The 17,744-nt window shown below is 49.0% G+C and overlaps 1 protein-coding gene across 2 annotated transcripts in view; it reads left to right on the top strand.

The window, feature by feature from the left end:
- Positions 1-17,744, top strand: part of SORCS3 (sortilin related VPS10 domain containing receptor 3) — a 498,174-nt gene that overhangs the window by 462,010 nt on the left and 18,420 nt on the right. For both annotated transcript variants that reach the window (XM_006135388.4, XM_075935518.2), the window contains exons 20-22: positions 6,697-6,830; positions 11,477-11,600; positions 16,216-16,328. In XM_006135388.4, the coding sequence (XP_006135450.3) occupies positions 6,697-6,830; positions 11,477-11,600; positions 16,216-16,328 (371 nt within the window). The remainder of the gene's footprint in view (positions 1-6,696; positions 6,831-11,476; positions 11,601-16,215; positions 16,329-17,744) is intronic.

Below are 17,744 nucleotides of genomic sequence, written 5' to 3'. Positions count from 1 at the left end.
CTAGAGGCTGGAATCCTTTTCTACACCCATATCCCTCTTGGACTCTGCACCCCAGTCTCCTCCCATAGGTGCCAACCCCCTCCTCTACCCAAACTCTCTCTCAGATCCAGTACTGTTTCCTGCACCCCAGTCTCCTACCCCAACCTCCTTTCTGCACCTTGCCTCTGTCCCAACGCCACAACCCCTCCATTGAAAAGTGCCACCCTTGACCCCTTACCAAAATCTTGGAGTGCCCCTCCTGAAAAATTATTGCCTCCCCCCTGCTCTTGAGCCCCACTGTATCTTCTTCCCCCTTCTCCTCCGACACCTTGTCATTGTCCCTGCAGGTCTGTCACCTGATTTGGGGCTCTTGCCCGCTTCCACAGACAAGTAATAAATCATCCTCATACATGGAGATGAGGCATGATGGGGTCACTCCGACTAAACAGAATCATCCCTGCATTCAGCAAGAACCAATTTCACGTCTTGCTCCGCTTTCCGTGAGCCACTGGTTTCGGCAGAATGGCCTACTCTATGGCTCTGTACTCTGTCCTCTTATCTCTTCGCTTCCGAAGGGGTGTCCAGGTGACACCACAAATACCTTTACCACATTCTGAGGTAAAAAGCTGACGTACCAGCAGAAGTTGTTGGTTCGTTGGGTCCCGTCTTTTGATGGTAATCTCTTCTGGACGCTTCCATGGAAGGCTGCCCACAGCTTACCTCAGGCATGCATCTGTCAGAACTAGAATGCTAGACCTCAGAGCTCTCCTGAGCTCAAGCAACAATTGTCCTTTGCCTGAAAGCTTGGAAATTGTTAATCCAGGTTATCCTCCTCCTGAAATCACCGCAGCTGAGACCCTCATGCAGTCTACAGGTGAAGGGCCTAATTACAGGCAGTCCCCGGGTTATGTACAAGATAGGGACTGTAGGTTTGTTCTTAAGTTGAATCTGTATGTAAGTCGGAACTGGCATCCAGATTCAGCCGCTGAATCTGGACACCAGTTCTGACTTACATACAGATTCAACTTAAGAACCCCAGGCGTCCCCAAGTCAGCTGCTGCTGAAACTGATCAGCAGCTGATTCCAGGAAGCCTGGGGCAGAGCAACTCTGCCTCGGGCTTCCTGTAGTCAGCCGCTGGTCAGTTTCAGCAGTGGCTAACTTGGGGACGCCTGGGGTAGAGCAGCTCGGGTGCTGCTGGGTTGGTCCAGTAGCACGGCCACTCCTCGGCGCTACTGGACCAACCCAGCAGCACCCCAGCTGCTCTGCCCCAAGCGTCCTGATTCAGCCACTGCTGAAACTGATCAGCAGCGGCTGAATCAGGACTCCTGGGGCTGAGCAGCTGGGGTGCTGCCGGGTTGGTCCAGTAGCGCCAAGGAGGGGTGCTGCGGGACTAACCGGCAGCGCCCCACCTGCTCTACCACAGGCCCCGGGCTTTGCTTCACATCTCCCTGGTCTGCTGGGGGGGGGGCACTAGCTGCGTCCCCCCCCCAGCATACCAGGGAGACGCGGAGCAAAGCGGCAGAGGACCCGGGCCGGACCACGGCCGTTTCCAGATCAGCTGGAAGCGCCGCGGGTCGGGCCGGGTCCTGCGCAGCTTTGCTCAGCGTCTCCCTGGTCTGCAGACAAGGGAGACGCTGAGCAAAGCGGCGCAGGACCCAGCCCGAGCCGCGGCGCTTCCAGCTGATCTGGAAGCGGCCGCGGGTCCGGCCCCGGGTCCTGCGCCGCTTTGTTCCCCGTCTCCCTGGTCTGCTGGCTCCCGCAGCAGACCAGGGAGACGGGGAGCAGCTTTTCTCGCCCCGGAGGAGGCGGGCGGCGGGACCAGGCGTCCTGCCGCTTGAGTCCTCCGGGGTGAGAAAATCCCCGTTCATAACTGCGGATCCGACGTAAGTCGGGTCCGCGTAACTCGGGGACTACCTGTACTACCCTTCCCAATTGTGTATCCATGGCAAATATTACAGAAATCAAAGGGGGTTACTCAGAGTTTGGGTGTCTCTAGACTAGATAGACATCTGTCAGGGATGGTGTAGATGGAGCTTGGTCCTGCCTTGAGGGCGGGGGGCTGGACTCGATGACCTCTCGAGGTCCCTTCCAGTCCTATTATTCTATGATTCTATGATTCTACAGGGTTTTGTCAACAAAAGTGGCCTTTTGTCAACAAAACTATACCGGAGTCTACACTACTGCCCAGTTCTTTCGACATAATGTCGACAGAACTCGGCAGTTTTGTCGACGGCAGTAAACCTCATTCTATGAGGAATAATGCCTTTTGTCGACAGAGTTCTGTCGACAGAAGGCGTTATTGCATCTACACCATCCTTTGAGTCTACACAGTCATGTCAACAAAGCGGCTTGCTTTGTCGACAGAACTGGATGTAGTCTAGACACTCTTTGTCGACAGAAGCTTTGTCGACAGAACTGGATGTAGTCTAGACACTCTTTGTTGACAGAAGGTTTGTCGACAGTATCTGTCGACAAAGCTTCTGTCGACAAAAGCCTGTAGTCTAGACATACCCTATGTGTGTAGGTAAACAGCCAAGAGAAACAGAGAAGATGATTGACCAGGTCTTGGATCTGTGGCTTCTTCATAGGACTTAAATGCAAACAGAACTTCACACTTCTCCTTCAGTGTATCCTGTGAGCATCAGAGAGACCAAGGCAGCTCCTTCACTCCTGGAAAGTTTGTGCAGGTGTCTGGTGTCTGGCTGCATTGTTCTCCCTCCCAAAAGGAGAAACCTATTGTAGCAGCAGCCGAGGCCTCAATCAAGCCTAGGGTCTCATTGTTCTAGGTACTTGTACGCTCAGATAGTAAGAGTCAAAAGAGCCCAAAAGGTTAGTATCTCCATCATAAAGAGGTGAAGCTGAGGCAGAGAGATTTAGAGCTTCACCCAGGGTCACGCGGAGGGTCTGTGGCAGAGCTGGGAACAAGACCCAGCTCTACTTAGTTCCAGGTCAAGTGTTATTCACAAATACAGATTGGACCTCTCTAATCAAGCACCCTCGGGATCTGACTGTGCTGAACCAGGAAATTTGCCAAACTACAAGAGGTTAAAATTGTCTAGCAGCATTACCACCAACACTTCCACTGCTTGCTAGGCTATTCGAGGACATTTAGGGCATGTCTATACTAGAAATTATTTCAAAATAACTAAATTTGAAACAATAACTCCCAAAATAACAAAATCAAAATAGCGTATCCGCACTAGGGAGAAGCCTTGAAATTAGTCCAAGGCAGGCTCTGTTATTGTGGGCGTGCTACCTCGACTTTACTCCCCAGTGCTTCCTGGGGCTCTATTACTTTGAATGACTCTGTGGAGTAGTTATTTCAAAATAGCAGCAGTAGAGTGTCCATACAAACGCCATTTCAAAATAACAATTTTGAAATAAGCGTTATTCCCCGAGGAATGCAGGGTATAAAGAAATAAGGGGGGTTCTTTCAAAATAACTCCCTAGTGTAGACCAAGGCTTAGGGGTAAATTAGAGCTAAATAACAGCACAGACCACTGAGAGATTGATGGCTGCAAAAAAACTTTATGGGACTGTGGAAAAGTCTTGGCTTGAAAAAAGCCCTGGCTGAGTTCATTTAGTTGGGATTGGTCCTGCCTTGGGCAGGGGGCTGTACTTGATGACCTCCTGAGGTCTCTTCCAGCTCTATGATTCTATGAAACTTGGCCACACCCATGATAAATGGACACCCAGCTAACTAAAATCATGCCGGATCACAGATGTTGCCGGACCAGATGTGATGTAGTGTCAGTACCTTGCTGGTTGCTGTGCTTGAGTTGTAGGCTGTAGATGACCCCTACTGGCCTCTATCTGTAAGCACTGCCCAGCAGTGGGCATCTTGAGGGTCACCATGACAGTGACCAAACTGGTTCTACCGGTTACCAGAAGGGATGGAAAAGGAAGTGAGCATGAGGGGGAAGGGTCAGTCTTGGGCTGGAACCATGATGGGGACAGACTAAGGAAGGGCTGGAATCTAGGGGCCCAGGGACCCCATCTCAAGGGGTCTGAGGCATCCTGGCTCAGACTCCTGTAGACACATCGGCTGTGTCTACACTGGGCCACTTATTCCGGAAAATCAGCCGCTTTTCCGGAATAAGCTGTGAGCTGTCTACACTGGCCCTTGAATTTCTGGAAAAGCAACGATGCTCTACTGTACAAAATCAGCCGCTATTCCGGAAAAACTATTCTGCTCCCGCTCGGGCATACGTCCTTATTCCGGAACACTGTTCCGGAAAAGGGCTAGTGTAGACAGCCCAGTAGTCTTTTCTGGAAAAAAGCCCCGATCGCGAAAATGGCGATCGGGGCTCTTTTCCGGAAAAGCGCGTCTACATTGGCCACAGACGCTTTTCCGGAAAAAGGGCTTTTCCGCGAAAGCAGCCTGCCAATGTAGATGCTCTCTTTCCGGAAATACTTATAATGAAAACTATTCTGTTTTAAGCATTTCCGGAAATTCATGCCAGTGTAGACACAGCCATCATGTCTATGCTGTGCTGTATCCTGGAGAAGCAATAAACCATCTCTATTCTACTGGCTGCTGGAGTCTGTTCTTTCTACTACGAGGGTGCAGCATTGGGGGAACCACGACATGTCATCACACCAGACCAGAAAGTTGCCGGACTAGAGAGGTTCATCTGACTACCAGATCAGAACAGCACTGAGAAGACAACAGGCTAGCATGTCCCTCACCAAAAAATAAAGCAATAAGGACAGAAAAAAGTCGATGGAGAAAAAGTTGAAGTTCCAAGCAAAAATTTAGCGTTTTCTCCATCTGTTTTTTCTTCTCTTGTTCTTGTTATTTTTGTTTTGAGGAACTGACTCTCAATGGCCATGCACTGGGCATGAGCACTAGGGTTATTTCTGGCCATTTGCTGCTGCTACAACATTTCTTGCTGCATCACCACCTTTCCCACCACTGGAGAAGCAAGTGAGGTTATCTGTTTAGCCTCTCAGCTTTCTTTTCTTTTCAGTGCCCTCACCATAGAAAGGTAAAGCGGGTCCATACTTAACAAAAATACTACCAATGGCAACTGACCCCTCCGAAGTTCCCAGGTGAAGCTCTAGATGAAAAAGGGGATAGACATTTGGGTGCTTGCCCAGATGTACTCAAACCTTTTTGCTCGGGAAATCTCATGAGACCAAGCTTTTTCTGGTGACCCTTATGACTAACTGGCTTTGCTCAGGTCATGAATACCTTGCGCATAAGCATTTTTGGAATCTCTGCTCCATGGCACAGCTAATACCAAATTCCGGGACTTGTCAAGTTCTGAGACTTGATTAAGATTATGAATATTAATCACTCCCTAGTTATATTGTCAAATTAGCATCTTTGTGCTTTTTGCTCCTCCTACTTGGCAAAAGCCCCTGCCAAGCTACCTCAGTCTCTTCCTTCATATTCCTCCTTAGAACCTTCCTTTGCTGTGATGCCCACAAAAAACTCTGACCTCTGCAGACTACTACAGTGATATAGTTTCCTTGTGCTCCTCCATCTGGCTGGCTGTAGCCACCTGATCCCTCTGGAGTTGTATGAGATTATGCGCTCTTTGGGACAAGACCACCTGTTTGTTCCGCGCCTAGCACAATGTGGTATTTGCCCATAACTGGGGTATTTGGCACTAGTGGAACAGTATTATAAATGATAATGAAACACTTTGGGGGGATTGGTTCAAATCTCAAAGAAAGGAACGTGTTCAATGTAAACAGTGACTGAAAGGTCATTTCTGATGTGTCTGGATGCTGAGATACAATGATGATGGACAGCACAATAAAAACCATAGATGGACTGATTTTGCTATGTGGGTTGGTTTAATCAAGGGGGTCAATTTATCCCTCCAACATGGCGTGGAGGGTTGCTAATGGTTTATGGGCCCTTTCACCTAGAGGACCCTGAATAGGCTGCTGAGATTGAAACTCATAGCTATGTGAGCGCTGTTGGATGACCTGTGCCATGAATTGGTAGGTCTCAGTTTGGTTCCTAGCAGGCTGGCTTCTCATGATTTAAAAGGTATCATTTCTGCTGGCTTCAACCAGCCAACGTATGAATGGGCAGAGCATCTAAATCACCCTATAAAACCCTTACAGCTTGTGCATCCCAGCCCCAAGTCCGAAGCTCAGGGGTTGGGACGCATGGGGGAAGCTTGAACTACCACCTCCTATGAGGCAACTCTACGGAAGGTCAACAAAGAATTTACATCTCCAGAGCCGTTCCTCTGGTGTCATCTTCTGTCCATAAGGCTATGTCTAGACTGCAGGCTTCTTTCGAAAGAGGCTCTTTCGAAAGCATCTTTCGAAAGAGCCTCTTTCGAAAGATCGCGTCTAGACTGCAGGCGGATCTTTCGAAAGAGAAATCCGCTTTTTCGAAAGAGAGCACCCAGCGAGTCTGGATGCTCTCTTTCGAAGACGGCCTCTTTACATTGAAGAACGCCTTCTTTCGAAAGAGGAACTTTCGAAAGAAGGCGTTCTTCCTCGTAAATTGAGGTTTACCGCCATCGAAAGAAAAGCCGCGTTCTTTCGAAATAATTTCGAAAGAACGTGGCTTGAGTCTGGACACAGGGGAAGTTTTTTCGGGAAAAGGCTACTTTTCCCGAAAAAAACCCTGAGTCTGGACACGGCCTAAGTGAACTTCTAAGGGAGGAACTTGACTGACGTCAGAAAGGGGAGCGTTTTGCTTTGCGCCGTTGTAGAGATACCTGTAACAATGAGATCACCTCCCACAGGTCCAGTGGAGCATGTCCATCTGAACAGCCCCTTCGTTGCCATCAGAAACAAGGAAGTCAACCTTACTGCTGTAGTATGGCCAAGTCAATCGGGTACTGTCATCTACTTCTGGTGGTTCGGTAATAGCACGAAGGTATGTCCCCTTTTTATCATATTTTACTTACTTCAGTGGCTTGGCAGGGCAGGCTATTGTTTGAGCAGAAATGAAAACAACCTGCTCGTGCTGTGGTTTTTTTCGCCCTTGGATCTAAAAAAAGATTTATGCATTATCTGAACTTTGCCCATTGCGATTTATCCTACCCCTTCTGGTGGTGATGCAGGAGACATTACACTTTTGTGGCTGCTTATTATTGTGCTTGGCAAATCATTGCTATTACTGGAGTTTGCTTGCGACTTAACAAAATTATAGACCACTATATACTGGATAATGCTGGGTTTCAACACAGCATTAAACAGCAGCTGGTGTTCAAGTAACCACCGGTGTTTCCATTATATACCAGTATACCGTGTATAATGTGGGATTCCAACACAGTACTTGGAAACGGCTGGTGTTCTAATAACTATCGCTGCCTAGAAATTCAAGCGTGGCTCTCAGTGCATTGTCCCTGCCTGCCCATGCCGATTGTTCAGAGCCATGAACACATGCTAAGTGAAGGGATTAGCAACATCCGCTGCCTACTACCGAGAGTCTCTTTATAAAAAGTTGAAATAAATTCTAATGGAGATTTTGGAGATGTTTCTAAAGCAATCAGCCAGGAGATTGCCTGCCTGAAATGCTCGTTAATGTTTGAGAGACCTCTGACCTACAACTTCAGACTCTGGCCTCCATTCTGCTGGGCTGTGTCTACACTGGGCCACTTATTCCGGAAAATCAGCTGCTTTTCCGGAATAAGCTGCGAGCTGTCTACACTGGCCCTTGAATTTCCGGAAAAGCAACGACGCTCTACTGTACAAAATCAGCCGCTATTCTGGAAAAACTATTCTGCTCCCGCTCGGGCATAAGTCCTTATTCCGGAACACTGTTCTGGAAAAGGGCCTGTGTAGACAGCCCAGTAGTCTTTTCCGGAAAAGCGCGTCTACATTGGCCACAGACGCTTTTCCAGAAAAAGGGCTTTTCCGGAAAAGCAGCCTGCCAATGTAGACGCTCCTTTTCCGGAAAAACTGAAAACGGAATAGTATTGCATTTGAAGCAGTTCCGGAAATTCATGCCAGTGTAGACACAGCCCTGATGTTTCTGTAAATTGCAGACATAGCGTGGTTGCAGTTTTGTGTCCATCTGTAGGGATGAAGACGTGTCTGCTCACTTCAGGGTCTACAGCCCTGATTCACAAGGCCAATCAGGAACTAAACCTATGAACAGAAGAACGTAAGAACGGCCATACTGAGTCAGACCAAAGGTCCATCCAGCCCGGTGTCCTATCTGCCGACAGTGGCCAATGCCAGATGCCCTAGGGGGAGGAATCACAACAGCGAATCCTCACGTCCTCCCTCTCCTGTCATCCATTTACAAACAGAAGCTAGGGACACCATTCCTACCCATCCTGGCTAATAGCCATTGATGGTCCTAACCTCCATGAACCTATCTAGCTCTTTTTTTTGAACCCTGGTAAAGTCCTAGCCTTCACCACATCTTCTGGCAAGGAGTTCCACAGGTTGACTGTACGCTGAATGAAGAAAAACTTCCTTTTGTTTGTTTTGTTTGCCTATTAATTCCATTTGGTGACCCCTAGTTCTTATATTGTGAGAATAAGTAAATAACTTTTCTTTGGTCACTTTTTCCACACCAGTCATAATTTTACAGATCTCTATCGTATCCCCCCTTAGTCTCCTCTTCTCTAAGATGAAAAGTCCCAGTCTTTTTAATCTCTCTTTTTAATCCCTAATCACTTTTGTTGCCCTGCACTGTTTTTACTGCAAAAAAAAAAAAAAGTGTGGTGTGTTTTTTTTTTACTTGGAGATAGTTACTCTCCCCATCTGGGATTGATCTTGACTAGCTTACATCAAGTTGAATACTCAAGTTAGCTACCTTCATGTCAAAAGGCATCTACTGTGGCTGTGAAGCCCTAGCTTTAGACATCAAGGCAGCATAAACTGCAGGTGGACAATTGCCCCTACAGTTCTGTGTGCTCTCTAGAGGTCATGTAAAGGATGGGGGATGAAGTTTGGAGTTTGAAAAGTAAGATAAGGAAGGGAAGGCAGGAGGCTGGACTTGATGACTTCTGAGGTCTCTTCCGGCCCTAGGATTATAGGATTCTAAGATGGGAATTAAATAGCTAAAGATTCTGTCTGAGCTCTAAGGGTATGTCTACACTTGCAGCCTATTTCGGAATAGGGCTGCAAATGCAGGCATTCGGAATTGCAAATCAAGCCCGCAATTTAAAAATCCCGTGCTCGATTTGCATCTTCCTGGCTGGGCACCATTTCTGAAATTTACAAGCCCGGAATAACTGCCCGAATCATTTGCCTCTCAGTGCAACCTCGAATCAGTGGACAGGAACATTGAGGCAGATATAGATGCCACGATGAGGGATACTTTAGAAGGGCATGTACGAAACAAATTTAATGCGAGTAAAGGTGATTAGTCGCCTATCTAGTCTCATCAGATTGTGTTCACTGAAGTGTTTTGTCTCTCAACCCAGGGATCCAGAATTCTCTGTAGACTTTAATCCGCTGCAAAGGACCAGTGGTTGTCTATGTTCTCACCCTGAGAGAAGGGTGCATTACAAAGATGCCCGGGCCCCAGCATCTTGTCCTGTTGCATCACAGCCCTCGGCTTACAGATGGCAAAGGGAACACAGAGACACAGGGTGGTAAATGAGCAGAGGGGTGACTGTGATTGCAGAGTGATTGCAGAGGGGTGATTCCAATAATTGCAGCCTTAGCACAGCCCCTGTGCCTTTGTTTAGGTCTTGCACAGCAACAGCGGCAGGGATAGAAACTGGTTGTTCCCGGGGAGAACGCAGACAACCGACAGTGGCTGCATTGTGGATTTCCATGCTCAGGAATCATGCATTTTCTGATGCTTTCCCATGCACTCAAATGCATTCTTTAAAGATCCCCACTGCAGAGCCACTTCCCTTTTAAGCACACCCCAGCCCCTGCCCCACACCAGACACAGCCGCTGCAGCGAACTGCTGGTCGGCTGGATTTGCAATATAACCAAAGGCCAGTTGCTTGGGTTAACACAGGTTCAGTTTAATAAATGGGTCCAGATGTCTAATGTGTTTGAGAAAATGAACCTTAAATGACTTGATTTAATTCCGAGTTACTTCCCGGGCCCTGATGCTTGAATGAAATCGGGGGACCTGGCTGAAACTTAAAACTCCACTATGGCAGGTGCAATCAGCCTGAAGAATAGAACAGCTAGCACATGCACACACCAGAAAACGGCAGTTTTAACGACAACACTGGCTGCTGTTTTCTTGGGATGGAATCGTGGCCGGTAATCCCTAGGACAAATGTTGATCTTCCCTGCTGTTTAAAAGTGCCCTGTTCCTCTGCTTCTGCATAGTGAGCATATAGTTTACTAGGCATAGGGCTGGTGTGACCAGATTAGTTCACTCACTCGGCCTCTGAGTCCCCTAGAGCTGAAATATCATGTCTAAGGGGATCAGCCTGGCATGGCTTGCTTGAGCAAGGGAAGGCTGTGTTCCCCAAGGAGAGATGCACAGCCAGCCTGCACCACGCCAAGTGAAACTCAGCTTTGGCTAATCACATGGCATGAGTGAGCCACAGCAGTGAAACAAAGAGTTAACCCAGGTAAATGGACCATCTGATGGGAGTCCAATGTGAGAGATGTGAAGGAAAAGGGTAAGAAGGGCCTGTGGGGGAGATTTATTTATGAGGAAGGGGCAGGTCTTTTGGCTAAGGCACTGAGTAAGACAAAGAGGTCAGATACCAGGCTCTGCCACAAATTCCTCATGCGACTTTAGTGAAGTCCCTTAGCCTCTCTGTGATTTGGCTCTCGTCTGTACTTGGGGTCATAATAATACCTCCCACTTTTCATCCGTCCATCTCAAAGGATGTCCGTGCCGTTGTTCCAGTTTTATACACGGGGAAACTGAGGTGTGCCTGCCCAAGGTCGCCTGCTAGCAGAGCGGGGAGCAGAATGCAGGGCTGTTGTGTCCCCCGACAGCAGTCCATCCACTGCGTCACGCTGGCTCCCTCCGTGGGGCGTTGTGATGGTACCTGTATTAATGTCAGCTCCTCAGCTACGACAGCCATGGAGGTCACAGCACTCCTCAGAGACATTGACAGAGATAAAGATGTAGCTCAGGTTAGAACTGCCTGAGTCTGGACACTGTGCAGACGTGGGGGTAGGTAGGGCATCCAAATTGGTGGTCCCACCTCCTAACTCTCCTTCAAGTCCATCTCTGTATGTGGCTTGGCAACCCAGCAGCTGTGCGGCAGGAGGGAAGAGAGCTGCATTCTGCAAAGACTGGGGGGTTGCCCACCGTGCTCCGTTTGGGGGTAAGTAGGAGGAAGGGGAGGCCGTTCAGCGAAAGGCGCCTTTGAGGCTGGATTTCAGGAAGCATTTGCAGTAGCGAGAGGTGCCCTTGGCTGTTGGGGAAGCCCTACAATGGAAGTTTGGGAAGGGCCGTGACTCATGTCCTGTATGAAACAGGTCCCCAGGAGCAATGCTGTATTAGCTGCTGGTGGGATGGAGAAAATGGCCCCGCCGGCCGGTTCTATGTGTCATTTCGGCGAGGCCAAGAAGATACCGTTACCCCAGTCCTAGAATGGGGTCCCACCAGCATGGCTTGTGTTTGGCTTTTGCAGCCCCTCATCACCCTAGAAAGCAGCGTCTCCTACACCTTCACCACCGAGGGGATGAACACCATCACGGTGCAGGTCTCCGCCGGGAGCACCCTCCTCCAGGACACCAAGGACATCGCAGTGCACGGTAGGTGCCGCCAGCTGCGGGCAAAGCTCGAGCAGGGGGTAGGCAGAGCCGAAGAGTCTCCCCAAGTCCCGCAGGCAGTGCTACTCCATTGGATCTCAGTGCAGGACAAGCCTGACTAGCCCAGAGTCTTGGTGCTTGGGGGATCCTCCAGCTTCAGAGGCTGTTGGCCAGTTGCCCATAGGAGAGCAGGTTTCATCGAGAGAGGTTCCTAGCAGAGAGTGATTTGGTAAAGCACATTAACTAAACCCATCTAGCAAAGCTCTTGACTTAAATTGTTGCTCCCGCTTCTCTGAGGCGATGTCTACACTGCAGAGTTTTTGTGCAAAAATGGCCATTTTGGCGCAAAAACTCGTGGATCGTCCACACTGCAAGCGTGTTTTTGCGCAAGGAAATTTACAGTAGAACGCCAGAAGACAGGGCTTTTGTGCAAGAGTTATTCCTCTTTCTACGAGGAATAAGCCGTTTTGCACAAGAGCTCTTGCACAGAAAGGCGTGTGTGGATGGACACCAAGAGTGTCTTGCACAAGAAACCCCTATCGGAAAAAGCACAGGTGCTCTGATGGCCATTCTGTGAATGGCCATCAGAGCTTTCTTGCGCAACAGTGTCCATGGCAGTGTGGACACTCTCTTGTGCAAAAGCACATCTCTTGTGCAAAAGCACATGGCAGTGTGAATGTGCTCTTGTGCAAGAACTTTTTGCAGAGGATCTCTTCCAGAAAAAGTTCTTGTGCAAGAAGCCTGCAGTGCAGACATAGCCTAAGTCTGGGACTCCTCCCTGGCTTGTTATTTCCCAGGTTCCTGGGAAGTCCAGAAATTCAAGGCACTAAACCTTGATCCTCAAAAGTGTTCATGCATCTAACTCCCATTGAAATCACAGGGCATCAATGGAAATCAATGGGACTCAGGCACATTGATACTTCTGGGGATCTTGGCCTAGGACTTCCCAGTACAGTACCTACCTATCGGTATGTCTAGACTACATGGCTCTGTCACCAGACATACCCAAATGAAGCGGAGATTTAAATAATTGCCGCTTCATTTAAATTAAAATGGCTGCCACGCTGAGCCAATCAGCTGTTTGTCGGCTCAGCGCGCTAGTCTGGACGCTTTGCGGTTGACATCAAAGGCATTTGTCGACCGCCCCGGCAAACCTCTCATCCCACGAGGCATAACGGGGCAGTCGACAAATGCCTTTGATGTCGACCACGGAGCATCCAGACTAGCGCGCTGAGCCGACAAACAGCTGATCGGCTCAGCGCAGCAGCCATTTTAATTTAAATGAAGCGGCGATTATTTAAATTGCGGCTTCATTTGGGTATGTCTAGTAAACTACTCTACATGGCTCTGGCGACTGAGCCATGTAGTCTAGACATACCCTATGAGTGTTATAGCTCCAATCTTCTTTGCATGGGAATCCACACGGCGTGTGTCTAGACTACAGGGTTTTGTCGACAAAAGTGGACTTTTGTCAACAAAACTATACCTACACTACTGCCCAGTTCTGTCGACATAACGTCGACGGAACTCGGCAGTTTTGTCGACGGCAGTAAACCTCATTCTACGAGGAATAACGCCTTTTGTCGACAAAGTTCTGTCGACAGAAGGCATTATTGCATCTACACTGTCCTTTGCGTCTACACTCTCGTGTTAACAAAGCAGCTTGCTTTGTTGACAGAACTGGATGTAGTCTAGATGCTCTTTGTTGACAGAAGCTTTATTGACAGTATCTGTCGACAAAGCCTCTGTCGACAAAAGCCTGTAATCTAGACGTACCCTTACTGAATCTCCGCCGTTCCCGCTCGCACAGGGCACAACACAAATCCTGGACCGGGCACACCACAGGGCATTCCCAGAGTCCTAGTCTGGAGTATGGAGAGGAGACTTCCAGGATGTGACAGACATCTCTCCCTGTTCCACCCTCTCTTTTCACTATCCAGCTATCGCCCACTCTTGTCAGGAGCCTGGCCCTGCTCCAAGAACAAGGTTTTGAAATACGTGCCCTTCGGACGAGCGAGGCTGCATTGCATGTTCATCTTATTCCAATAATTCCATGTGAAAGAAATGCTCCTGTGGCTATGGAAAGCTAGTGGTTGAAATGGAACAACCAGATAAAGACGTCTTTATCAGCTGCGGAGCTGTGAAAATGCAGCGGTTTTTAGTAATCTGCTCACATGATTTAAGAGCACCTCTGTACATGTGTTAAGAGACCTCTGTAAATACATCTGACTCGCTTCAAGTGTGGTCAGCGGCACTGCACTTTTGTGGGAAACCATAGTCTCGGTGTGGCAGAAATCTGACTCCCTAACATGCTGAAAGAGCGTGTGTTGCATTGTGGTGTTGTAGGAGATAACAACCTACTGTTGCTACCGCCTCATGCAGTTTTCCCTTTTGCTCAAGTGGTAGACATCTGGGCTGTGAGGGTGAAAGCCCCAACTCCAAACATGTACAGGGAGTCATTGCATCTGCCACCGAGGGAGCCCTACTGTTGACGGTGGAAAGCCAAATTCCAGGTGTCAAAGGCTGAGACCTCCTAGTGCATCCTGTTAGGCTTTGTGGTGCTTCGTTAGAATTATAGTCCCATGATAGCAGAGTGAGGGAGACAACAGGGCAGGGGCAGGGGCAGGCGGGATATGGCTTGTGAGCAGGGTCCGGCCTGCCAAGCCTCCAGATCTGGCCCCCGGGGCACCCACTGGGACCCTCAGGCACAGTGCAGCCCCTTGCTGCAATAAGCAGCTAGCTGCTCCCTGTGGCTGTTTGCTCTGGGTGCCGGGGGAAGGGGAGGCTACACACGCTACCCTTGTCTCTCAGCTCCTATTGGCTGGGGTGGAAGCAACGCACAAAGCCTCCCCCCCTCACCCCAGCTCCCAGAACAGGGAGCAGCCAGCCAGTATGAGCATTCTGGGACTGTGGCAGGCAGGGAGCCTGCCTCAGGATCCTGTAAGGCAACTGGCTGGGAGGTGCTGAGGTAAGTGCCTCCTGGCCAGAGCCTGCCTCTGGCACCTAACCCCTCCCTCCCCCTGACTCCCTGCCCCAGGTCACAACCCAGAGCCTCTGCACCCTCCCTCCCCCAGGTCTCAACTCCCTTCCAGACCCTGCAGACCCTCTTGCTCCTCTCCCCAAGGTCAGAATCCTCTCCTGCATTCATACCCCCTCCCTGACCCTGCACCCTTATCCCCTGCCCCAATTTACCACCCAGATACTGTGCCTCCCTTTCCCTCTTACCAAGGTCACAACTTTCTGCCAGACCCTGCACTCCCTCTTATATCCCTTCCCCAAGACAGAATGCTCTCCTGCACCCATACTCCTCCTGGATGCTGCACCACAATCCCCTGCTCAAGGTGACAACCCCCTCCTTCACCCAAACTCCCTCTCCGACCCCACACCCTCTCCTGCACCCCAGCTCCCTTCTGCACCCAACCTCCATCCCACACCCTGCACCCCTTGACCACTTAACAAAGTTTTGGAGAGCCCCCTCCTCCATCATAAATTATTGCCAACCCCTGCATTAGGGGGTTGTGGGCCAGGAAGGAGCAATACACATGAAACGAGACTTGAAAAGAGAGGATGAGTCAGAGATACGGAGAGGCAGAGCCAGCGGTAGGTGCTTGTGCCAACAATAAGGAGATTACAGTGCAGGCTAGATGACAAGTCTGGGTTTGGGTACCTTAAAAAAATTTTGTCATTAAAATCAACCTGGGATGTCCTCACCCTAGCACTCAATTAATTAAGAAGTCGTTTCAGAGTGTCCTGTGAATAGCCTTCCCTGGATTTACGTGTCATTAGCACTACTGATATCAGATTTACTGGAGTGTCAACCATCCATGGCGACGTTCCCAGGGAACAAACCGTGCCCACTTTTGGGACAAATAGCATTGCTTAGGGCACATCTACACTACAGCAGGAATCCATGCTCTGCGATCAATTCATCGGCAGTCAATTCAGTAGGTCTAGTGAAGGCCTGCCAAATCAATTGCCGATCACTCTCCAGTTGGACTCGTTACTCTATCTCAGAGAAAAGTAAGTCAGTGAGTTTCTCCCATCAGCCCCCTCCCACCTGATCATGGTGTGGACCCCGCAGTAACTTGACCTAAGATCTGTTGACTCCAGCTACATTATTCACATAGGTTTAGTCACGGTTTGCTCTGTGAATCAGGCTTCATGACAAGAGCATGAGAACAAACCCAGTTTGAAGTGATGGCTTCAAATTTTATGCTAACCCTGTTTTATTTACAGGTGACAGCTTTGTGTGCAGATGGCCGTACGGTTAGATATTTAAACCACACACCCAACACACCCTAAAGGGATTCTGTCCCTCCTCCCTCTCTTCTCTCTTTTTTTCTCCTTTCTTTCCTTTTCCCTTTCCTCTGTAAAGTCCCATGACACACGACTGGGATGAAAGGCCCTTTATAAGAGCTTTCTGTTCTGTCTGCGAATCTCTGACCAGCAATGTGTTCCTTTGCCTCTTTGGCTTTTAGAGCCTTTGATAAAACAGACCGTGGCCCTAATCCAAAACCACGCATAATCACGGGAGTCTGTTTGCTGACTCACATGGGTGCTGGATCAGGCCCAGAACACTGGCCAAGTATTATGATGATTATTCTCCCTCTTTCTACAGAGTATTTCCAGTCTCAGCTCTTGTCCTTCTCCCCTAATCTGGATTACCACAACCCTGACATCCCCGAGTGGAGACAAGACATTAGCAAAGTGATCAAGAGAGCTCTCGTGCAGGTGAGTGTCGGGTCCCTGTTCTCCTTCCCAAACAATGGTGAGCCCATTAAAATGCAGAGCGTTTCATAGCAGAAGAGCTAAAAACAGAAAAGGCTGGGAACGAACAGCCATAATGAAGCCATCGTTCTGCCGTTGTCACCAGCAGCCTGTTAATGCGCTGAGCAATTGTAAAACAAGATGCATTAGGGGATTTGTACTCAACGTAATTACTACTATTAAAGTTTCTATAGCATTTTTCAATCTTAAGTATCCCAAAGCACTTTGCAAACTCAATATATTTGTAAAGTGGCTAATAGAATAAAATCGTCCTTATTTCCTGTCTGTTGTATTAAGTTAGGTGGCATATGTGGGCCAAAGAATCAAAGATGTTAACATAAGCGAGAGTCTGCCCAACGTTAAAGTTTTAAACACGGGATTCGGTGTTTGGCATACAAATGCCTCCGCGGGCTTGGCAATCAACATTACAAAGCCCTTTCATTGTTTATTTGAGATACAGAAAAGGAGGGAAAACAGTTTAAAGCATTGGAAACAGGTAGTATTAAGCAAGGCAGATCGTTTACCAGTGTCCCTTGCTTTGCTTCCCTTTAGCTGGAGAGGGTATTTAGAAGCATACTCCCCCATGTCTGAGCGTCTATTAGATGGTATTAAAGACCTGTCCTTTGGAGGGCAAGAGAAGAAGGTAGTTGAGATGGGCTGAAGCTATTGTTGTTATAGTCTAATCCCATTTCCTAAAATGCAAAACAAGACAAGCGCACAGGACCCTGGGAAAGCTGGGAGGGCAGGGGGTGGCTCCACACTCCTGTATGGGATGGGGCTTGGATGGAAGGGGTGTGGCCGGGGAAACCCCAACCCCGACCTCAGAACTGCCAAGAGCAATTTCCCTTTTACGCCATCAATGGGACCCCAAACACACACAAAAGGGGGAGAGAAAGAAACCGTCTCTGGTGTTGACTTTGATTTGCAAGCTCACCCCAGGAAACATGTACGCCCAGCACGGGGTCTTGTCAGCCACTCTGACTGAGAACTGGCAAACTTGGACCAGTATTGGGCTGTTTAGAGCATTGCATTTAGTTGCCTTTTTCCTGATCGCTGGCTTCTGGCAGTGCTGCAAAACATGCAGTTTTGCTGGGCTCAGCCAGTCTCGTTAGCAGAAAGGAAGAAGGAGAGAAATAGGAAAGAGAAGACATATGGCAGCCAAGGAAACAGACACATGACGTTGTACAAAGTCTCACATTCGAGGTGGTGTTTGGGATTAGCTGCAGCTGGGGGAGGTAACCATCTGGTTTCTTCTCTATGGCCCGGTCTGATCAGGAGGTCTGTCAGGTTGATGAAGGCTGAGAGTCTCAAGGGATGGTGGGGGTGGCAGCCATGATGTCAAATGTTGCTCCAGTAGCCAGTTTTTCTCCACAAAGTCTC

This window comes from Pelodiscus sinensis, chromosome 8, assembly GCF_052426305.1.
Source record: "Pelodiscus sinensis isolate ZL-2025 chromosome 8, ASM5242630v1, whole genome shotgun sequence".
Lineage (NCBI taxonomy): Eukaryota > Metazoa > Chordata > Testudines > Trionychidae > Pelodiscus > Pelodiscus sinensis.
Note: the sequence above shows the minus strand (reverse complement) of the source record. Positions and strands in the feature narration are given on the sequence as shown.